Raw genomic sequence first — 22770 nt, 5'->3', positions numbered from 1 at the left:
GCCTCTCTAGCACTCCTCGGGAACCCTGGCATAGCATGCACAGTGTAAAATCATGATCATCCCAGCTTCTATGCCTCCAGATCATGTTATTTTCTATCCATCGGATCTTAAACAGGGTTTCATGTCAACATTGATGCGTTAGTACAAAAACATTAATGATGGCTATTTTCTTAATTCATCTTGTTAGCATTGGCAAAAGAAAAAAACTATTTTATTTTGAAAGGAGAAAAGATTAAAAAATACTGCTATTTTTTTTTTAATTTTTGGTTTGAGAGGCCAAATAACAATCTTAGGAGCGAAATACATTCTTAAGTCTAAAACAGAAAAATCTGTAAATGAAAATTGGTAATAGGAAATCACATGTCTGGAGAATTATACATTCATTACTATCAAATGCTTTTTATCAAGGCATGTATTACCTTGTCCTTTATTGAATATTATTAAACTTTTTATTTACAAGACCTGAATGATTGCTATGGTATTAGCTAATCAACCGTTAATAGAAAAACTTATCCTGCTTTTTGTTGATGGCAGCAGATCACGTGAAGGTAATGAAATTGATCCATGTTTTACTCTCTAGTTTCTTATATTTTAATTTACCCCAAACAATTTTAATAAATAATACCTCTGTTTTTGCATAGAAGGATGCTATGGCAAATAATTAAGAACGTTTAAGTGGATGTTATTGTATAATATAATGAAAACCAGTTTTTTACCCCAAGCAAATGAGATTGCATCTCGTGAAACCTGAAAGGGGCCATGATCAGAAGACCTGTTAGCGATGGCGCTCCTTCCTATTTTGTCCTTATACTCCCTTGTGATCTTTTCATTTCACGGGCTGGTCACGTGCCCTAGCATAAATCCAAAACCCAACACCATCACAGGCCGAGGCCTAGAGATTGATGCAACATCATTATCTTTCTCCGATCGCTCTAATCATTTACCTCTTCTAATAATGTTCCGGTAGGCCTCTGTGATGGACCCTTCACATGCACTCCATGCCTGGTTTGACGCTTCTTGATTCTTGCCTCATTTTTAATGCTTCGTGATTTCTTAAACTTGAGCCCTGCATGTCAAACCCACCAGCATCCTTCGGTTGCCGTCGAAAAAAACAAAGAAAAAGACAACACTTTTACATGTGGACTGAGTGTTCCGGTTTCTTAAAGTGATCGAACTAATTTTTAGTAGCTGCCGAAATTGTCGAGTGTGTGTTTTCCTGATCGTTTTTTACTTGGCCTATATGGACTGCAAATCTCTATTTTTTCCTTCCTTGAGAAACACCCAATACTTTCATTATGCTGTCTCCTCAGATCCACACTGAAAGGGCTAAAAATCCAGTCGATTAAACTTTCTTCGCATATTCTGCACCAACTGATCATAAACTGGGTAGCTTCCTGCATAATTTCAAGATACAAAACGTCACTCGTTGAGAGTAGAACCAGTGACTGTGGTCTCAGGAAAAATCTTAATTTGAAATCCTGAGAGGACCAGCAAGATTTAGGGGAGAGAAGTTGTATAATTCAAAATTTAACAGTCATTGTATGGATTAAAAAAAGAATGAAGAGCTAAGGGTTGGAGGAATTTAAAGGGAGGCGCAAATGGCATGACCAAGAATGCGTCTGAATTATCTATAAAGCCCGAAAGCACTGCCCACATAATTCTGAATGCGTTATATCTCCATCTTCTTTTTTCTTCTCCCTCGATCACCATTGTTCTCTCTTATCAATCACTCGCTTCCCTGTTCATCTCGACCACTGTCAGAATTCTCTCATAATTTCATGGTATTTCTCAGATCTATTGTTCATTTTTCTGGGTTCTCAGAATAAATTATATATTAGGTTTCATAAGTGAAAGGGATCTAATTGCTTGTCTTAGCTGTTATGCTACTTTTGCTCGCTGTTGATGTTTTTTTTTTTGTCGGTTTTTTTATCTCTTCAGTTATATTTGTCGATTTAGCGTGGTTTTTTAATTTAATGATTTTGGGGTTTTCAAACTTGGATTAACTGTGGAATCAAGTTTTATTATTTTAAAGGTTTTTTTTAATTTTGGGTTCTTCAGATTTTATAAATTTAGCTTTTTTAAAAGAGTTGTTTTAAATTAAATGATTTTATTATTTATATTTAATTATTTAGGTGTTTAGCTGGATTAAGAATTTAATATTTTTTATTTTTTTATGATATTATCTCTTTAAAAAAATAATAAAAATTGCTTGATTTTTCTTTCGGTAATTTATTTTTTTTAAAGGAGTTTTGTTTTTTAATTAAATTAATTTTATTAATTTCATTTCTTGCTATTTAACTAAACAGATGTTGAGCTTTCTAATTGAGTACAAATCTATAATTTAACAAGCTTGAGAGATTAATCCGTGTTTTTTCATCTTTGTTGAATCTAATTTTTTTTAAAAAATTAATTTTTTAGTTAAATTAAATTAATTGTGTGAGAACAAGCCTGAGATACTTGCTTTATTATGTTTTAATTTTAATTTTTTTCAATAACTATTTTGACAACAAGGGAGATATCTTTTAATTACTAAATTAACTCATCACGCAACATTTCATATATCACATAAATTTTGATATGACATAAATATTTTTTTATTAATAAAAAAATAACTCAGCACGCAACATATCGCGGGATATCTATCCAGTTCTCATTCGTATCGCCAGTGCATATCTTTCCTTAATTGGTCTCAAGTACTATCATAACAATAACTTAAGAAACATCATTATGAATAAAATGTGAACGCATATGCGGATCACTTGCATATCCCACTTGCTCACAGGAGCCCTAGTACTCCTGCTAATTGGTTGGTGGATATTGCATCCATCATAATCATGATTAATCATATCATTACAATAAATAAATAAATAAATAACTGGAGCCATTGGTTAAGCCCTTTGACAATTTATTTAGCATGATGCTTCAGTCTATCACAAATCATAAGGACATTATCTTAACGGTTACCATGCGTGAACTCCATGAGTTTTATTTTTATTTTTTAAAAAAGAAAGCCATTCTCGCCAATTCCTGAAATTTCCAAGGATATTTATACATTAAACATCTTAATTGAGAGGGTAGCTAGGACAACTCCATAAATAGCTGATTAAATTATGACTGAATTTCGGCACACTTGGCTTATGCAAACTAGGGTATCTTTTTATTAATAAAAAAAAACATTTCAAAACTCTTTTTTTCTAAATATATTAAAATAATATTTTCTAAAAAAAATTATTTTTAATATATCTAAAAAAACAATTTTATTAGTAACAAGAACTTATTTATGATTTTATAAAATGATTCTCGTAATTTGTTTCTCTGATGCCTGTCAGATGCACCTCCACTTTTGCTGAATTTGGACTGTTGTGCTCCTGGTTTCTTAATTTTCCTTCGTTATCTTGTCGTTGGCCTTGCAACTCTGGCACTCGTAATTTTTGACTCAATAATACAGTACTTCGGTTTCCTGTTGTAGTAAAAAATTACGATTGATTTTAATGGGAAGGCAGATTTGATGGCTTGTGTGTGTCTATATAGTATATATATGCACTCCAATACAAAATTAAATTACTGACAACAAAACTAATTGCAAATTAATCCACATATACATAACAAACAGTCTCCTCCCTGTCAACATTCAAAAAACCATAAAGCTCCTCCCTCCTTTCCTACCATCTATTACACACACTCACTCACACGCTAACTCTATATCCAAATAAAAAGTTTACTTCAAAAAAAAAAACATGTTGTTTATCACGGCGTTCCTGTGGCAGCATAGCTGTTAACCAGAGCAAGAGCATTGCTTGTAAGTTTCTTGACATCCGCCGCACGGTTACATACCTCAGTTTTCACCTCCCCATCCCCTACATCCTCGAATCCATCCGTGCACGTATCCTCATCTGTCAAGGCCGCACTCATCCATGTCTGCACGTTACCCATCTGAAATTGAAACGATTCTGTCGACGGCCCCGCTGCTCCAATCTGCCGCATCTGCTTAAGCGACCCGCGTATCTCATCAACGGCGTCTCCCAGGTTAGAGAAGCAGTCGTGAAGGGCGGCGGCGGCGCGGTTGTCGGCTCCGAAGTCTGATTGGCGGGATAGGTTGGAGACGTAGGCTGCCATGTGACTTGTTCTTAAGAGGCTGACCTTGATGGCCACGCGAGCTAGGCGACCGGGGCTATTTTGTACGGCGCTGGCGTAGCGAGCGAGGGAGGCGTAGCAGATTTCGGGGTATAATGTTGCGCCGCAGCCTGAGCGGATGTAATCTGTGCCGTTGGATGGAGAAAAGGTAGGGTCCGGTGAAGCGACGGTTGAGATTGGTTGACAGTAGAGGAGGGTTGTTAGGAAGAAAGGGAGGAGAAGCAGAGTGCGTTGCATTTGTGCTGGCATTTTTTTTAGTTTCTTCTCTTCGAGGCCTGAGAGAAGAGGGTGTTTGGTTTTTTTTTTTTTTTATAGGGATGAGTGCATGCGGACTAGAGGGAAGTGTGCCTCTGTTGATTGGTGTTTTTGGATGTTTAAATAGACTCGAGTGTAGTGCTGGAACTACATGCGTGTCCATATAGACCATATCCTTTCAAATAATCACACAATTGCCAGTGTTTGTTTAAGACACATCTCTTCCCTGTGATAAGAATATATTAATTGGGTGCCGATAGTATTGTCGTAAATGGCTTTCTTTTTTTATCAACTTTCGACAAAAAAAATTTCCAGTTAAAAAAATATTGATATTGACGGGGAGACAGAGGTATAGTATGTGTATCTTTAAATCAAATTTCATCATGGTGTACACTTTCATGACATTAGTAGGTAGCAATGACATAAATTATGTATCTGTAATACACTGCATGCAGTATGATTAATTTTGAAAGGTATAACCTAAATGGTTAGATTTTAAATTTACTTTATAGAAATCACTAATTTAAATTCTTAGAATCATTATAGACTTACATATTCGTTAATTTTAAAATTCTTGAGATTAATTAAGATACATATAAAATAGTCCGGATATTCATATTAATAAAAAAAATAACTTGAAAAAAAAAAAAGTACCACCAATACTTAACCATATAATTTTTTCACTTGTAATTAAATGAACTGTGCGTGGCAAACCTTGTACTGTAACTCGGACACAAAGAATATGCATGGACCATACTCACCCTTGCTTAATTGATAATCAATGAGCCGGTCGTACCTATATTTCCTTTTCTTCTATTTTTAACTCTAAACAGCCTTTTCTCCTTTTTCCCTCTTTTGTGGTTTTTATTGGTGTTCTACGCCATCAACAAGATTATTGCTGCAAGTTTGGCTTATTGAAGGGTGCCTGCATATACCTGATAATAGATGACCACAAAGCGTTGGACTGCGTGTGTGAACAAGGGTAAGAGTGTGACGTAAAATCTGGAAACTGGGCCAGATAAATTTGCCTTGCATTAACAGAGCAGTTCTGTTTTGGTAAATTAAGTCAAATTAGGAGGTCCATCTTGTAGAGGCGATTCTTAATGTAATCTACGAAGGCAAGGAATCGCGCGTGCAGTGGGAAAGCATTAGCGTGGTGGGCATGGCAGCTTATTTTCCATTAGCTCAAGGATTGCGGCCGCTGAGTGGAACATAATTAATGGAGCACACCTTATTGCTATTCTCCACTTGGATGCTCCTTAGCTTATCCTGGAAAGATCGGAGCCACTTGCAATCGAGGAGAAGAATTACGTATTCTGTTCGGAGCAATACTAGTCTTACCGGAAGTTTCTGTTTTTACTCGCCTGGTTTGGCTATGTTATATTTTCCACCGCTCAACCGTGGCTGAATCATTGGTCCCGACAACAAATAAGTTTTTTCTTTTCCATTTTCAAAGACTAGAATAGGCAATCATATTTAAGGAATCAAGAGGCTTTGGGTTTGGGTCCACGAAACCACTACGTATTAATTTGGTGTGCTGCTGCCATGTTTAACTAGTCACAGTAGCTGGCGTTAGTGGGGGATCAATCGGTTTAGCCGGCCAGCTTTTCTACAGGAGGTTAACTTCAAGGGTTGGTGGTTAGGCAGTTGGGAACCTTTTACCAGCCCATCCGTCAATTAGTGTGCAGCGTGCACTTTTCCTGTGCCTTTTGTGGTGGTGGGTGGGTCCCATACTCCATTGCGATGTGCCTGGTGTCTGCAGTTCCTGCTTTGAGCAAGAGATGGTCAAAAGCAGTGACTTTGGGAGCTATGATCTAAAGCAGATTTGCAACTTCCAGAACTCTTATTTACCCTGACCAGTCAAGGAAGGAAAGGAGATCAGATTCTTGAATTCATGCTGTGAAAGTTCTGCTCTGGCAAATTTCATATTTTCTAGCACTGTGCTGCATGGGTGACGAGGCTTACTTCATTAATTAATTATGCTTCACTACTCTAGCATGTATGGCTCCTCTAGATTTTGAAACATACAGCGTGGTTCAGGTGAAGCAAGCAAAAGGGTTTGACAAAGGATTTATATACATGCACAGATGTTAATTTCTGATCTATATATTTCAACTTATTCTACCTTGCTAGCTAGTTAGCTAGGATCTTATTCATTTCTAGAGCTCTAAGGTTTCCTTTCAAGACGTGCATACATAATTGCAAGGGATGTTAGGAGTTGCCGGCCGGAGATGGTGGGACAAGGAAGCAAAAATAGAGAGTTTTAGATAACCATAGTTGGTTTTACAATTAAATTTACATTGATAGATGTGGATTCTAGCCAACCACTTTACTTCTACATCATCTTATTTTGAGAACCAAAGAAATGGCTTTTCCATGCATGGAAATGTGGCCATGATCGATTGAATGTTTCAGAAATATGTTAAAATTGTTCCAAAATCTTTGTAAAATGCATTTCTTTTTTGTTACAAGCAAATCAAGGCTTTGATAAACATGGCGGTGGAAACTCATTCAATGGGTAATTAAAGGGGTTTCCGTGATGAAATTAACAATTTCCTCGTTGAGAACTATTAAGAGATTTTACGCATGTAGGCAAGGTTTTGATTTGACTTTTATTTTCCTGCTAACACATGAACTAATTATTGAGAGAACAGTTTCATTTATGTGTAAGTTAAACGCTAGCTTTGAAAGGACGGGGTGGGGAATCAGGATGCTAACCAGATAATTTGAAAATACATATTTGTCACGGGCGAAACGGCGCAATTGACTCGATTCAGAATAATTTCGACACTCGATAACTGATGAGAATGATGTGTGGACAGGAAGAGGAGAAACATTATCTTCACCTAAAAGCATATGTAATGTAATGAATTCATTAGGATGTGAAACGAAACCATCTGGGGCCCTGGTACTTGGTCTAGCTAATGGCTGAAGTTCAAGTTTTCAAAAAGGGTAACAATCTCGTCTTCAAAAGACTCCTGAGATTTTGTTGTAAAAATACAGAGGCCACGCATTTCCTTCATGATGTTATGGAAAAGCTGTCCCTTGGTACTCTATGCACAAATGCCCCACAACATCATTGTCAAGAAAAAGAGGGGGCGAATTCGACTCCGTGAATGAGGGGACATGTCCACGGTTTTTAACAGTTATACATTTGAAAAAAGGCGTATGATTAGTTGTAGATTTAATTTCCTTTTCCTTTTAGACTCCTTCCTCGAATCATGATCAAGAAGATCCCAAATAGTTTGCCCTAATCAAAGATCTCCTGCGGAAGTTAGGGGTTAATATCAATGAGCAAGTTACGCACTCTTGTTAACAGGTTTTGTAGAAAGCATTAACGGGCTGTGCAGGATAGGATTAGAGCTCCATGTTCAGGTGTACCTGATTTCTCGGCTAGTTCAAGAGTTGAACACTAGGCCGAACAGCGTTAATTTTGTGTGTTGATCATCTCAATTTTATTTGATTTTGAGTCTCGTGTGTATATAGTGTGAACAATTCCTCATAATTTTCAGTATTAATAGTGTAATGATACGAACTATCAACCCTGGTAATATTATTCTTTTTTTTTCTAAGCACTCTTAAAAAGACAAATAAAGTTTTTTAAAAAAAAAACATAACTCCTTCAGACTCGTGTTTTTAAATAGTTTGCTGCAATAGAGTTTTGAAAGTGAAAAGATACAATCGTGGCGTTGAAGCAAGATATTGAAGAAAAGGAACAGCTTCAGTTTTCAATAGGTAGTTTGCCTTTAGCTTTTAAGCCAGACGACAATGTCCTCTCTCTCTCTCTCTCTATTTTATTGAACAAGACTATGACAGTTGATATTGTATTTTGAATGTCATATGATTTTATTTTTTTCATGATTTCTTAAATAAAAAGGGTTTTTCAGCTCAGCCTCACCCTGTAAACTCGGAGACATCACAGGGCAATTACCCATGGGAAATGGCCCGAGTAAGATGGGCCTTTTCTGCTGCCGTTGTTAATTACGCCCATGGTCTATACAGTCATAAAGCGGCCCACTTAGAGCCTTGCACTGCAGCTGCTTCGGGTCATGTTATCTCATTCTCAGGAAATTATTTTCTTATTACAAGTTTAAGATTTCAACTTTAATGACTGAATAGGAAACTCGTCCTTTTATATTTTAAACATTTGATTGGTCGATGCTACAAGCTAGACCTTCTTCTTCTACGTGGTGTTATACTCTATCAAATTCTTCCAGTTATACGCTTTCCTATATACATTTGCGATTGTATTCTCTCATTTTATTCATAAAATGTAGAGAAAATCATGAGAAAAAATTTTAAGATTTAATTTAATTTTGAATTTAAAATCCCTATTGAATGCCAGCCAACATTTAATTGGGATTTCCTCGAGTAAAATAAATACAGAGATTTGTAGATACCATTTGGACTAAGACCCATAAATAAAAGAGAAATTTTAGGGTGGACTGAGAAATTTAGGGTATGAGTAAATACTAATGCCTAAATCTAAATCTAACTAATTACAATTAAAAATTTTTTCTAAATTTATTTTTAAAATTATAACCAGAAAAAGCTATTTAGAATTCAAACACACTAAAAACCGTTGGAACGTTGGTTGAAACAACGTTTCTATAAATTTTATTATTATTATTTTGTTAAAATTTAATATAATTTATATATTTTGAATTGTTTTGATGTGTGATATCAAAATTAATAAAAAAAATAAAAAAAATATATTTAATATAAAAAACTTATTTGAAATGCAACTGATATTATACTGTCTATTACACTTTAATCACTAGTCTCGGACGCTCGCCGTGTCAATGGAGTCATGCCAGCTGGATGAAGCCACTATTTCTAGTTTCTACGATGGGAAGATGACTCTCTGTTCACTGCCTAGTCATTGAACATGCGTGGCATGGGCACAAGTCAAGTTTTGTTTCGAGCTGGATTAAAGGGTTCAGATCAGTTTATTAGTCGTGGGTCTGATGAGAGTGACCATAACTGCTTGCTCGAGTTGAATTGAATGGATGCGGACACCAGAAATGAGCAAGTCGAGAGGGTACAGGACACGAAGTACTTTTTCTCAATAACTGGATTATTTCATCGTTCCGGCCAAACAATAACTACCTACCTTGCATGTCGGAAAAATACATGACTTCATTGTAATAATGAATTGGTGGTTCATTGTTTTAAAAAACTCGTGATAAATTGCTTTTTTTAAGATAAAATAGTCTCTTCACTTAATTTCTTTCTTACTTTAGAATTCTTAAGCCGTATTTTAGTTTTTTTGTTATTTTTTATATAGTGAAATACATTTCAGATATTCTTTTCTTTTTCTCTATTCTTTATTTTCTTTCCTCTGTGAATTTGTGCTCGACCCTCTGATTTTCATATCAACGCTTTAAATTATTATTTTTAATTTTATTTTTTTTATTATTTATTTATTTTATTTAATTCATTTATCAAAGTTATTTTTTTCAATTACATTCTACTTCAATTTTTAATTTATTAAATTTAATTCTTATTCTTTTAATATTAGCTATTTCAATACTTAAAAACAACTTTTTTTTTTAAATTGATCCATGTTTTTGTTAGTTATAAAAATTGTCTTTAAATCTATAAAATTAGTTGATTCATATTGAATTATTTATATTTTTTAATTGAAACTCGTCGTATATAATAAATAAAGTGAATTTAAATTTTTTCCTGTTTGCCTGAATTTAAAAGCATTGCTAAAAAAATCTTCACATCTTTAAATGTTTTTATTTTTTTCTTACGTTTAAAAATATCTGGTCTAGCAAGTAGTTGAGCGCGGGCAACCAGTGATTAATTATATGTTTTCTCCAATTTTATCATGGTTTGAGAGATGACCTGGGAGGCTGGCACCTTGATTTTTTATTTTTCCACGAAAGCTCAGGGATTCTAACGGCAGCGCTCACTTATCTCACTTTTTTCTCACAGTTCATGGATTTTTTTTCTTAATATGGATTTACAGATTAAATTTCCAACGGAAAACCCACATGTTTCCCAGTCCGAAACTCCAACAGTCAACCTATCTGACGCCTTGGAATCATTCCCTTTCATCATCATTATCAACCTGCACATCCTTCACCCCGTCATCCAGTTTTTACTTTCTAAAATATTTGAAATGCTTTATTTTATTTATTAAATTAATATATTTTTAAATTATTTTAATATTCTATATTAAAAAAAAAATTAAAAATAAAAATATTAATTTAATATATTTCTAAATAAAAATAATTTTAAAAAAATTGCTCTATAGCTATACTTACAAATACCCCCCAACACTAACTTTTTATTTTTATATTCAAAACATGTTTTTAAAAGTTTTTAAATTATTTTTTATAATTTTAAATTGTTTTGTAATGGTAATATTAAAAATAAATTTTTTAAAAAATAAAATATATATTTTTTTTAATAAATTTTTAAATAAAAAATACTTTTAAAAAATATTATTATTATAATTTCAAACACCAAGAAACAAAAGAATGGGCTAACTATTTACTAAATAATATAAATATATTTTTTTTCTTGAAAAATTTAACAAAGTTTTCTTTTAAAAGGTAATGCTTTATTATTTTTTTTGATTTTATGTTTTAATATTAATTTTATTAGGAATTTAGCTTTTTCAATTGCATCGGATCTAGAATTTTCACATAAAATTTAAGAAATTAGCTTAAATTTGAAAAATCTACCTGAATTTTCTTGATTTCCAAAGCGATTTCATTTATTATTTTTTTCTATTTCCTTTTTTTTTCACTGTCTATCACGAGTTCAATTAGACTCTAAACAACTCAGTGGAGGTGTTTTTCTTCTTTCTAAATAGGACCAAACCCATAAATCTTGATTGCCGAGTTAGAACAATTTCGGCTATCTACAACCTAGCTAGAATTTATCAACAATCCGATATTTAATAACGCTTCTCTTAAGCTAAAAATAACGAAGTTTTAGGTTGGAATTATATCTCGATGAATCTACCACCAATTAAAAAAACAGGGTTAAAAATCACCCAAAATATATGTGTGCATTTTTAAAATCACGTTAATAATTTATTTTTTTTATATTTTAAAATTATTTTTTTATAAAAATAAAATTTATTTATTTATTTTTTATTTTAAATTATTTTCCGGACGAGTTATAAATTAAACGTTAATAAATGATTTTAGCAAATAGAGAAAGGTTACCGCCCTTCACTTATACACGTGTCGACCGTTAATGGTCCGATGGACACTCCATTTTATCAATCCTTGCTTCGCAATGACCCCACCGAACCTCTTAAGAGCACCTACTAGAGGCTTTTTTCGGGCAACCATTTGCCCGGCAACCCGAAATTGACCCGGTCAAGCATGTTTTGCATCGGAGTTCTAATTCCATACAGTAATATACATCCACGTGGAGCCAACTCACCAGTTCATAATCCTGGATCCATTGACAAACCCTTCTTTTGTTTCGGTTATAAAGCCCATAACACCTCACCTTTCTTCTTCGCTCCACCCTCAAGAAAATGGCGCGAAAACCCCTAATCACTTTTCTGGGAAATTTTCGCGTCACTGCATTTCTTTTACTGCTACTTCTCACTTCCAGTGAAGTCATAGGCGGCGGCCATGACTACCACGACGCTCTCCGCAAGAGCATTCTCTTCTTCGAAGGCCAGCGCTCCGGCAAGCTCCCTCCAGATCAACGCGTCAAGTGGCGCCGCGACTCCGCCTTGCACGACGGGTCCTCTGTTGGTGTAAGTACTCTCATTCCATCACAACTTCCTCGTCCATTAACTTGCATTGTTGCATTGTTTTAATCAGTGGGTTAATTCACTTCATTTTTTCTACCTTTAGAGGGATTTGACGGGAGGATACTACGACGCTGGGGATAACATAAAGTTTGGATTCCCAATGGCATTTACTACGACGTTGTTGTCATGGAGCATTATCGACTTCGGAAGGAACATGGGACCGGAGTTGAAAAACGCCGTTAAGGCCGTCAAATGGGCGACTGATTACTTACTAAAAGTAACGGCGGTGCCTAACGTTGTATATGTCCAGTTAGGTGACGCGTATTCCGATCATAACTGCTGGGAGAGGCCGGAGGACATGGATACACTGAGAACGGTGTATAAAATCGATGGGTCCCACCCAGGGTCTGACGTTGCAGGTGAAACTGCCGCTGCATTGGCCGCTGCGTCCATTTGTGTTTTCGTTCACGTGAACCCTGCTTATTCGAGGCTGCTTCTCAATCGAGCCGTTAGGGTACGTCATTTTCACGCCTGGCTTCTTTTCGCTTTCTAGTGCTTGTATACTGTCTTCTTGATATTTCACTTTCTGCTCAATTTGTGATCGATTCCAGATTTCTCACTTGGTGCTGTTTTGCATTTCTGTTTTTGAAATTACTCCGTGGTTTTCACAGAAAGGTTTTTTCTACTATTGTTTACATGCCATAGTTGTTAGCTTCTATGAGATATATAGTCTATATCACACTGTGTTTTAGAAGCAGTGGTGCTGTGCATCTTTCGTGACATAACTATTCAACAATTGGTTTCCTTCGGAAAATTAAGCGAGGTGGACATTAAAGAATTAAGACAAATTAATGTGGCTAAGAAAAAGAATTTATCTCGAACTGGGTTGTGTATTGATTGCATTTGTACCTTCTATACGTTTCAATGATCAGTGGTATGAACTATAATGGTTAACCAAACCAAAAAATGATACTAATAAAAGGACATTAGTTTAAGGGGGTGAGCTTAGGCGCCATGATTTATATTCTCCTGTGCTGGTAAAATAAATAAAAGGTTATTCTTTTAATTTTATTATCTGAGAATGAGGCACTCGGGTGGTTTAGTAAACATTAAACAATTGCCATTTTAAACATCGATCCTGAACTTGTTTTGAAATTATCCAATTACGGGTTGGTGGAGGCTTGTGCAGCAGGTTTGTCATTTTAGACGTTTGCGTATTTTGGAATATATGTAATGAGAAATTGACCGTTGTGTCGTGTGTATTCGTGTGAAACGGTTTCTTTGTAGGTCTTCGACTTTGCTGACAGCCACCGGGGAGCGTACAGTGGTAGCTTGCACTCTGCAGTGTGCCCTTTCTACTGTGATGTGAATGGTTACCAGGTAAGCAACCGCCGTACGGTGTAAGATAAGCATTGTGAATAAATGAAGGGCCAAGATTGATGATATTCATTGTGAATTTCAAATATAATATTGCAGGACGAGTTGCTCTGGGGAGCAGTGTGGTTGCACAAGGCTTCACGCAGGCGCAGATACAGAGAGTACATAGTGAAAAACGAGGTAATATTGCATGCTGGAGATACCATTAATGAGTTTGGTTGGGATAACAAGCATGCTGGCATCAACGTCCTCATTTCCAAGGTAAATTTTTTCAACTTTCTTAGCTCCTCACATTAGCTAGTTACTACCACTAACATGTTTGTATCATCTTATTTTATGGACGTGTTGAAAATTGTATAATTTTATGGACCATATATGCTTCTATATGCCTGCTTATTCCATATCGAACCTTCTTGTCTTCTTAAGCTTTATTGTTCTTCTTGTCTTGTGTCTTTGTTTTGTATGTGGGGAATGTTCACATATGCGACGATAAGTAATGAACATGTTTAGAGCTTATGCTAGACACGTTTGGCTTAGATAAAAGCCTAGATCAAAGGGAAATGAACCCTGCAAAATTTGAGCCATGTTATTGTGGGGTCGTCGTTATAATTGAGACCCTGCTAGCTATTTTTAGATCCCTGTGAGCATATGAAAAGATGGGGAAGTGAATATAAAATAATCTTGATAACAATGATAAAAAGCTTTATAATTTTGATGATTGCACATGATTATATCTGGTTCTGGTTTTCATGTCGACTTGCACCATTTCACGGGAAGTGAATATAAAATAATCTCGATGAGAATTCATCAGAGTGGTGCTGTCCCTCTCTTCAACCTGTTTGGAATTGCAGTTAGATCATAATTTTGAAAAAAAATTGATTTCATGTTTTTGGATTTCTTTGTATATAAAAAATAAATTTTAAAAGATTAAAAAAAATATTACTTAAATATATTTTTAATAAAAATTACTTTAAAAAACAATTAATGGAAGGTGAAGTACCCTGAAAGTTTACGTGTCCGGTTTTTAAGATTTGAGCTGTTCGTGGGTCCCAAAATCACTAGTTTCCTGGCGGATGCATGTGCCAAAAGGCTGGGTCTATGTCCGTCCCATACTCTGAGCCATTTTATCTCTTCCACGTTCACTTTTCCTGAAAATGAAAGCGACAATTCTTTGATAAGAGATTTCCACTATTTCGGTCAAGTAGGTTTTTTAGTAATTCTGTTAGCTGAACTTTGAACATTAGGTGACTGGAGAGTCTGGGGGAAACACAGAGAGAAAGAAAAGATTTATATCTGTGTGCATGAATGAATTTTCTCGTAAATAAAGCTGCGATATTCATGGAGCCTGAAATATCAGACAACTTAATATTTAGATACAATATTTAATTTCTTCTGTTCAATTTATTTATAACAGGAGGTTTTAATGGGAAGAGCAGAATATTTCGAGTCTTTCAAGCACAATGCAGACGGCTTTATCTGTTCTATATTACCTGGGATCTCTCATTCTCAAGTTCAATATTCTCCAGGTATTCTCTTCACATTTTTATAAGTGTATGCAATATTATATAATCACCATTTTTATTGCCCAATCAACACACAAGATTTAAGCTTTAATACCAGCTCCTTTTCTGTGAAAAAAAGAACGTTGTCACATGAATAAGTTTGTCATTTATGTCCAATAGCCAGAGAATTAATGTGACTTTTCAGCAAGGAATTTGGGCAATCACACTGTCTTTGGTTTGGAATATTTCTTACGACAATATGTGCGGTGCGGCTTATTAAATTATTCTGTCTGAATGGCAATAGGTGGGCTGATCTTCAAGGCTGGAGGGAGTAACATGCAGCATGTAACGTCGTTGTCTTTCCTGTTTCTGGCGTATTCTAATTATCTAAGCCATGCCAATAAGGCCGTGCCATGCGGTGAGAAGACAGCTTCCCCTGCCCTCCTCAAGCAATTGGCCAAACGTCAGGTAACTTTTCTTTTCCCTCGTTCTCCATTAACCAGAGATGAAGAAAAGGCCCCAATGTCCAGTTCGCATCCTCGTTAGATCAGTTTGTCTTAGGATAATTCTTGGGACGGTCTGTCCATCCATGAACCTGGCTTTAGTCATCGGAGAAAATGCAAGATAGTAAGGGAAGACCTTTTACAGATAATGCATTTCCTGTGTGTCGTGGCAGGTGGACTACATTCTTGGAGATAATCCACTGAGGATGTCATACATGGTCGGGTATGGTCCCCGTTATCCACAGAGGATCCACCACAGGGGCAGCTCGTTGCCATCAGTGCGAGCGCACCCTGCTCGCATTAGGTGCAAAGAGGGGTCTCGCTATTTCTTGAGTCCGGATGCAAACCCCAACGTGCATGTTGGTGCGGTTGTTGGTGGGCCTAACGTCACGGATGCTTTCCCAGATTCCAGGCCATTCTTTCAAGAGTCAGAGCCCACGACTTACATCAATGCTCCCTTAGTAGGCCTTCTTGCGTACTTTTCAGCCCACCCTTGATTTCCACAATGTAAATTGAGGATGATTTTAGTGGTGTGCAAAATGGTCACCCTTACTATTATTGTCAAGAATTATGATTGTCCCTGGCTAATGAGGAAAGAAGAAACAAGGGCTCATTTTATCCTAGCCTCTCATTTCACCCTTTGTTTTTGGGCATGTAAATGATAGAATATCTTAAGATTATTGACAAATTATAAAGAGAGTTCATGAGACCAGGAATAGTAAGCGATACATAAAAAGTAAACCATGTAGATAGAGTCCATTAGTGATGTAATTATGAACGGTGGTTTTAAAACATTTACAAAATTTGGGATTGGTGCGGCGAGTCGAATTATAAGGATGAAAGTCAAATAGGAATGGACTAGAGATCGAGGTGTAAATTTTTTTAGCAAGTGTTCTAGCCAACCACAATTTATCACATCATTAAGAACTTATTTGTTACTGTGATAATAGTTGTTTTCTAAAATAATTTTTTACTTATAAATATATCAAAATAATATTTTTTTTAATGTTTTTTATATCATCATATTAAAATTATTTAAAACCACTAAAAAAATTAATGCAAATGTTTTTTTTTAAAAAAATATTTTTTAAAACACAAAAATAAATAAACTCATGTCAACAGTCAAGTATCTTAACTATTCCCGGTGTTTATCGAGTAATGTTTACAAATTGAATTTTTTTATTTATTTTCAATCTAGTTTTTGGATTGTGGTTTGTTGGGGTTTTGAGTTGATAATTTATTTTAATTTATTTTTTACATGATTACTGTGATATAAAAAAATAATCGGTGCTTTGTTTTACAAAAATAAATAAATTATTTTAACAAAATATATAATAAAATGGACTGAAATTAAAATATATATACACACACATACTGAAAGAGCACCCTTATGTTGTTTCAACAAAAGACACTTTCAGCTTTCAAGTTTGCCATTCATCTTTTATGTGTGCTTCATTCATTGATTTTTTTTATTAGATTTTGTCTTTCTATGTTGATTAGATTTTTTTTGTTGTTGATAATGTATTCTGATATGTTTTTCTATACTCGCCAGGCGCCCCTATATCAAGTTATTGTCCCGACATCAAATCGGTGAGTGTTTTTCTGATATTGAAGAATAGAAAAATATCGAAGTTTGGAAGGAGGAATAGCTTAAGCAATACACGAAAAACGAAGCAAAGAGAAAAAAAGAAAAGAAAGGTGGAAGGAAATAAGATGGGTTTGCCCATGGAACTTGTTGTGCTTTTTTTAAAAAAAAATATTTTTTTATAATTATTTTTTATTTTATTTTTTAACATTTGATTTATTAAAAAATAGGTTTTATGATTTATTTTGATATATTTTCTATAGAGTTATTCTGATTTGAAACAAATATCTCGATATTAAATTGATACTTGATTTTACGAGTATTTATTTCTTAAAAAATATAATTAAATTAAATAAATTTTTAAAAAAAGTTTTTCAATATTGTAGAGTCCATGACCTAGGTCACTAAGTGAAAGAGGTTAACTTAATGTATAGTCTTCTCAATATTTAAAAATAAAATTGTCATCTTGAAATTATTTTAAAAAAACTATATTTTTACTAGTTGTTTAAGATTTTTTAGACTTGTGAAATTAATCAATTTATGCCTAAAAAATTCATATGATTTGATTTAAAACTAAGTTAAGAGTTTTTAAAATGACTTCTTTAATAAAGTTTATTAACTCCACCTAAGAATTCCCGATGGCTTTAATATTATCTTTTTATTTTTTATGTATCTTTTTATTTTATTTATCTGACCGCTACTAACGAATGATGATTAACCAGTAATTTACTATGCTTTGTAAAAATCAGCGTTTAGAAAATGAAATAAACTCCATTGAAAATTACAAAAAGGGAAGAGAATTGAGCATTCATCGTTTAATTTCCTTCTAGCCCAAAAAGGCACATGACCAATACCACCTCCGGTAATAATTGATCAACCCGGTGGTTAGATCCTAATCCGGTTAACCTGGATTAACTTTTTTCCAATTCCACCAAATTTCCAAAATAACAGCTCATTAAAGATTCACCGCATCATCAAAGAATATACAATGGGCCTTGCTATTGTTCTATCATCTGCTTACTAGGTGAAAACGGCTCATCACATTAATAACAACAACAACAATAAATTAAGACTATTCAATATTTATACCCATAAACTTTATCTGATAATTTTTTACTTGAATAAATGTTAAATTTATATTTTTTTTAAATTTTGATATATATATATATATCCTTCCTTCCTTCCTTAAGCATGTTATTATTATTATTATAGGCTAATCAAATTGCACCTTTTATTCACTGATATTGCAAATAATTCTAACATAAATAGACGAGTGACATTATGTTATTATAAAACATATTCCATGTTTTGTTTTTTTAATTTGTATATACTTTAAATGATTCTGGACTATTTTATTTTATTTTAATTGAACGACGTCAGTCAGTTTTCAATTCCGTTGGACCCCCTGACTCTTTGCTTTCTTTCTTCTCCATTGGATGACTGGGTCAATTTTGAAAACCTAATTTCCCATGGATAGTTGCTCAAAAAAAGAAAATATCTCCCATGATTAAGTTCTTGAAAAGTCTAGAATCAACCATAGACGCGTGTGGTACAAGAACACCAGTGGGATGTAATTTTGACAATCCAAAATATATAGTTTAATTGTTATAACTAGATATATATACGAGTCACTATATATTAATATAACTCATCTTTTCAAAAACCATTTAACTTTGTGGAACTAAAACGGTCCACGAGAACTTTTTATATATATATCAACATGGTACGTTGGGAGATGTTATTAATACATGTATAAGACTGAGTTTCGCGATTGTTCTGAAAGTGGGGAGAGGCCATGATTGGTCAGTATAATCGTCCAAATCAACACCATTTTTCACGCGGAAATAGCAGGTAAAGGTAGGGTCGAGAACGTGTGTAACGTGACCACGAGAGCTGAGAATGCCTTTCAACATTTGAGGTGATAGCTCGAAAATAATTAGAAGGCTATACTGGTGCAATCTCTTCTGCAATGAATAAAATAAAATGAAAATAAATTAAGTACCATATGTAATAGCAATTATCTCAGAGCCGCGTGTTAAGAAAGGGAGGCTATTATGTGATCCCTTTTTAATTGTTCAGTTCTCGGAATTTTAAGAGAATCCTACCACAAAATCATCGTAAACAGATCAATATATATATATAGACCCTCAATTAAATCAACCGTGAGAGCTAAATAATAAAAGGGGCCTCAACTGTCAAGGGATTTCATTATCTATAACGAATTAGAAACAATAACGACGTCGAATTCATACTAATCGAAGAGTTACTTTATACTAATTGAGTTTGTGTGGATGCATACCCGAGTTTTATTTTATCAAGACTCGAGAGGTACGCCTGAAATTTTAAGGTTGTCACAAAGATGAATCCTGAAATTCTATCAGTATATTCTCCTTCATGCGCTCTCTTTCTCTGGGTTTTTTTTATCCCTTTCATTTCCCCGGGATCATATATAGCTTGGAGGGTTTTAGGTCAAAACGTTCATAATAGCAATAAGTTATGAAAAATCCTTCAATGTATTTTCACGATTGAAATAATACATAACACTTTCCGTATCCAATTCAATTTTGATTTAGAGGAGAAGTCGAAGTCCATTTAGTTATTAATATTGCGTGCAACTATATTTTAAGAAATTTTGAATTTTTTTAATTATAAATTATTTTTTATGTGTTTTTAAATAGTTTTAAAGTGCTGATCGGAAAAAAAAAATTAAAAAAAATTATTAAATAATTTTTTAAAAAAGCATTAATCAGCATGACAACGATATTAATCAGTATCCTGTCTTGAAAATGTTGTAAACAAGTCATCGGTTGCGAAGGCCACCATGATGCAACCATTGTTTATTCCACGTCAAAGAAAAAAAACAATGCACATAATGTGACAGAAACACAATTATTTAAAAAAAATTGTTTGAAAGTGTAATTGTGATTACTTTTTAAAGTGTTTTTTATTCAGAAAAATATGTTAATAATATTTTTTATTTTTTAAATATTATTTTTGAGATTAGCACATTAAAATAATTTAAAAACATCAAAAACATATTAATTCAAAAAAAAAAAATTTAATTTTTTCAAAAAGTTTTTAAAAAGCACTTCAAGCAGCCTCTAAAGTGAAAAGAAAGTCTCGTCCACAACTAAGACCAAGTCTAATTTGCGCATGTTAATTATATGAGTGCTTCCTATAAAGTTATACTGTCTAACACCATACCAAACCACGAACATAATATATATCTCAAACTTTATACCTTTGATCATTTTTCAATTCCCAGAATAGTTTTTGATCGATTCATAATATCTAGCTCCAGATAAACCACAGCCATGGATCCATCAAAGACAGGTGCATCAGCCCTTGAAATAGACACAAAGCCACAGCCTGCATACCCACCCCCCGCGACCGGCATCCCAGGGGGACATGCAAGCCACTATATCAATGAGAATCCGCAGCATCCCCGTCATCATCAACAGCGGCAGCTTGGACAGCAGGCTCCTTGGTCCTCTGGCCTCTTTGATTGCTGTTCCGATGTCCCTGGTTGTAAGTACAAGTTCTCATGAACAGGCGAGATAGCTTTTTAGTTTCGTTCTGGCCACGTGTACAAATAGAACATGGGCTATAAATCTTTAGCTATATTATTATATTTAACCTGTTCCTATTAATTGCAGGTTGCCTCACGTGTTGGTGTCCATGTATCACTTTTGGACGGATTGCTGAGATTACAGATAAAGGAACAACATGTAAGTAAATAATATAGCGGTTCATAGGCTTTATTGTTAATTGCTGATAATTTGCTAGCAATCAATCAATTGTCGCGTGTCTAGTTGATTTTGGATGTTACTTTTTTTTTTCTATATAATTATTCGTGATTTTTATGAAAGAATTCTTTGGTTTTTTGCAGCTTGTGCTGTGAGTGGAGCAATTTTTGGATTGCTTATGTGCTTCACTGGTTGCAGCTGCCTGTACTCATGCCTCTACCGGTCCAAATTAAGGACGCAATACATGTTAGAGGAGAGTCCTTGCAATGACTGTTTGGTTCACTGCTGCTGTCAGTCTTGCGCCCTGTGCCAAGAGTACCGTGAGCTCGAGCACCGTGGATTCGACATGGCTAGTGGTATGTATTTCACTCTTACATTCCTTGGTCAATTGCACAACTGGGATAGCGAAATTATAAATTAACTCCGTCTATCTTTTTATTGGAAATTATCAGGTTGGCAAGAGAGTTTGCAGGGACCAAGTGGCACCGTGGCTCCATCGGCTCCGGTAGGTGTGCAAGGCATGACCCGGTAGGGTGGGTGATCTACGGGATACTAGTATGCTACGATTAGTGAAAATGATGTCAGCTTGTGGAGAGCGTGGCATCTTCTTATTGGATCACATGCACACTCTTCCTTGTTTCTTTATTCTGTTTTACCCTCAAAATATATACAGATTTTAATATGGTTTGTCCACGTTTACGGCATCAACTATAGCGGTAATAAATGATGCTCTGAGCTTGCTTTTGTTTTTGTGTTTTCCATTCAACTGGTGGTATCTTTTTTGTTTGGGAATTGAGATCGTGGGATGTTTACTGCGAGTCGCCTTTATGCACTTTGCACACAGCTTAAATGATCAAGGGATAACTCATGCGTGAAAAAAGTGTTTTCTTCTTCTTGTTGTTTTTGTTTAATCATCTTCGATATTATTATTATTATTACTAGAAATCTAAAAAAATAAGATCATTTCACTGTTCACAAATTATTATATATTCACTCTTTCATATTTAATATAGATATTTTGTTTAAATACTTTAGGGCGTCCTAAAAATATCTTTTCAAATACTGCTGTGTAATTACAACTTGTTTTTACTCAATAGATACAAAAAACACATGCTTTAGCTATTTTGTATTTTTTTTAATTTTATCCTTAATTTATTTTGTGTGATTCCATCATTTTTGGACCAAACTCAAGGATAATTGAATCAAATTTACATACTAAAACCAAAATTCAAAGACATGGGATTAAAGTAGAAAAACCACTACAAGGCCATGGTTTCAAAGTTCACACAAAACATTTACTTTAGTCCTCAAACTTTACAATTTATATAAATTCAATCCCTCAATATGTTTTCAATCCAATTTGGTATAAAAGTTTATTTTTGTTAATTAATTAGCCCATGGTTTGAGAGATAAGAGAAAAAATCATCGAAATCCGACCATAAAGAGATAAAATTGATGTTTTCACTGACTTCTGCCACCAAAATAATTGATCTTGGATTTAAAGGCTTCCATTTAGTGAAGGAATTTTCATTTAAGTGTTTTTTAACCTTGAAATGACCTGAAAAACAAAATCTAAGTTTGGGAGGATTTTGGGTTTTCTAGAGGTTTTTAAAATATCATTTATGAGTTTGTAAATGTGTTTATACTCTTTTCTAGGTGTTTTAAGTCGAAACAAAGTTGAAAATAGATAAAAAAGACATATACCTTATTTCTCTGACCACCACAATGGTTGAAATCTAGTGAATTCCAGGCAACATGTTGGCTGTTAAGATAAAAAAAACATATTTTTTTCAAAATATATTGGTTGCGGGTGATATATTATCCACCCCAATTACATTTTAAAATCTTCTATAGAGAGGATGAGCTAGAGTTAAATCTTGCTATAAGAGTATCAATGAGAAATAAATATCGTTTATAGAACCATTCATGAGAGATA

General features: G+C 34.3%; 3 protein-coding genes across 3 annotated transcripts; 2 read left to right on the top strand and 1 right to left on the bottom strand.

Annotated features, from left to right (window-relative positions):
• Positions 1-3561: 3561 nt before the first annotated feature.
• LOC118046412 (21 kDa protein) lies at positions 3562-4491 on the bottom strand. Its single transcript, XM_035055305.2, has one exon. It carries the CDS (start codon positions 4381-4383, stop codon positions 3748-3750), a length of 636 nt encoding a protein of 211 aa, XP_034911196.1. The 5' UTR covers positions 4384-4491; the 3' UTR covers positions 3562-3747.
• Positions 4492-11827: 7336 nt separating this feature from the next.
• LOC118046413 (endoglucanase 8) lies at positions 11828-16126 on the top strand. The gene is made up of 7 exons (XM_035055306.2): positions 11828-12124; positions 12225-12635; positions 13409-13501; positions 13598-13759; positions 14913-15024; positions 15305-15468; positions 15677-16126. Exons 1-7 carry the CDS (start codon positions 11897-11899, stop codon positions 15998-16000), a joined length of 1494 nt encoding a protein of 497 aa, XP_034911197.1. The 5' UTR covers positions 11828-11896; the 3' UTR covers positions 16001-16126.
• Positions 16127-20240: 4114 nt separating this feature from the next.
• Positions 20241-21584, top strand: LOC118046414 (protein PLANT CADMIUM RESISTANCE 2). Its single transcript, XM_035055307.2, has 4 exons — positions 20241-20616; positions 20745-20816; positions 20978-21190; positions 21287-21584. The coding sequence occupies exons 1-4, from the start codon at positions 20403-20405 to the stop codon at positions 21364-21366; spliced, it is 579 nt and encodes a 192-aa protein (XP_034911198.1). The 5' UTR covers positions 20241-20402; the 3' UTR covers positions 21367-21584.
• Positions 21585-22770: the final 1186 nt, after the last annotated feature.

This window comes from Populus alba, chromosome 10, assembly GCF_005239225.2.
Source record: "Populus alba chromosome 10, ASM523922v2, whole genome shotgun sequence".
NCBI lineage: Eukaryota > Viridiplantae > Streptophyta > Magnoliopsida > Malpighiales > Salicaceae > Populus > Populus alba.
This window is presented reverse-complemented; position numbering and strand designations above follow the sequence as displayed.

Coding starts and splice junctions, on each gene's coding strand:
- LOC118046412 (XM_035055305.2), bottom strand. CDS start 4,383: ATGCCAGCACAAATGCAACGCACTCTGCTTCTCCTCCCTTTCTTCCTA.
- LOC118046413 (XM_035055306.2), top strand. CDS start 11,897: ATGGCGCGAAAACCCCTAATCACTTTTCTGGGAAATTTTCGCGTCACT. Junction 13,760..14,912: donor TCAACGTCCTCATTTCCAAG/GTAAATTTTTTC, acceptor TATTTATAACAG/GAGGTTTTAATGGGAAGAGC. Junction 15,469..15,676: donor AGCAATTGGCCAAACGTCAG/GTAACTTTTCTT, acceptor GTGTCGTGGCAG/GTGGACTACATTCTTGGAGA.
- LOC118046414 (XM_035055307.2), top strand. CDS start 20,403: ATGGATCCATCAAAGACAGGTGCATCAGCCCTTGAAATAGACACAAAG. Junction 20,617..20,744: donor CTGTTCCGATGTCCCTGGTT/GTAAGTACAAGT, acceptor TATTAATTGCAG/GTTGCCTCACGTGTTGGTGT. Junction 20,817..20,977: donor TACAGATAAAGGAACAACAT/GTAAGTAAATAA, acceptor GGTTTTTTGCAG/CTTGTGCTGTGAGTGGAGCA.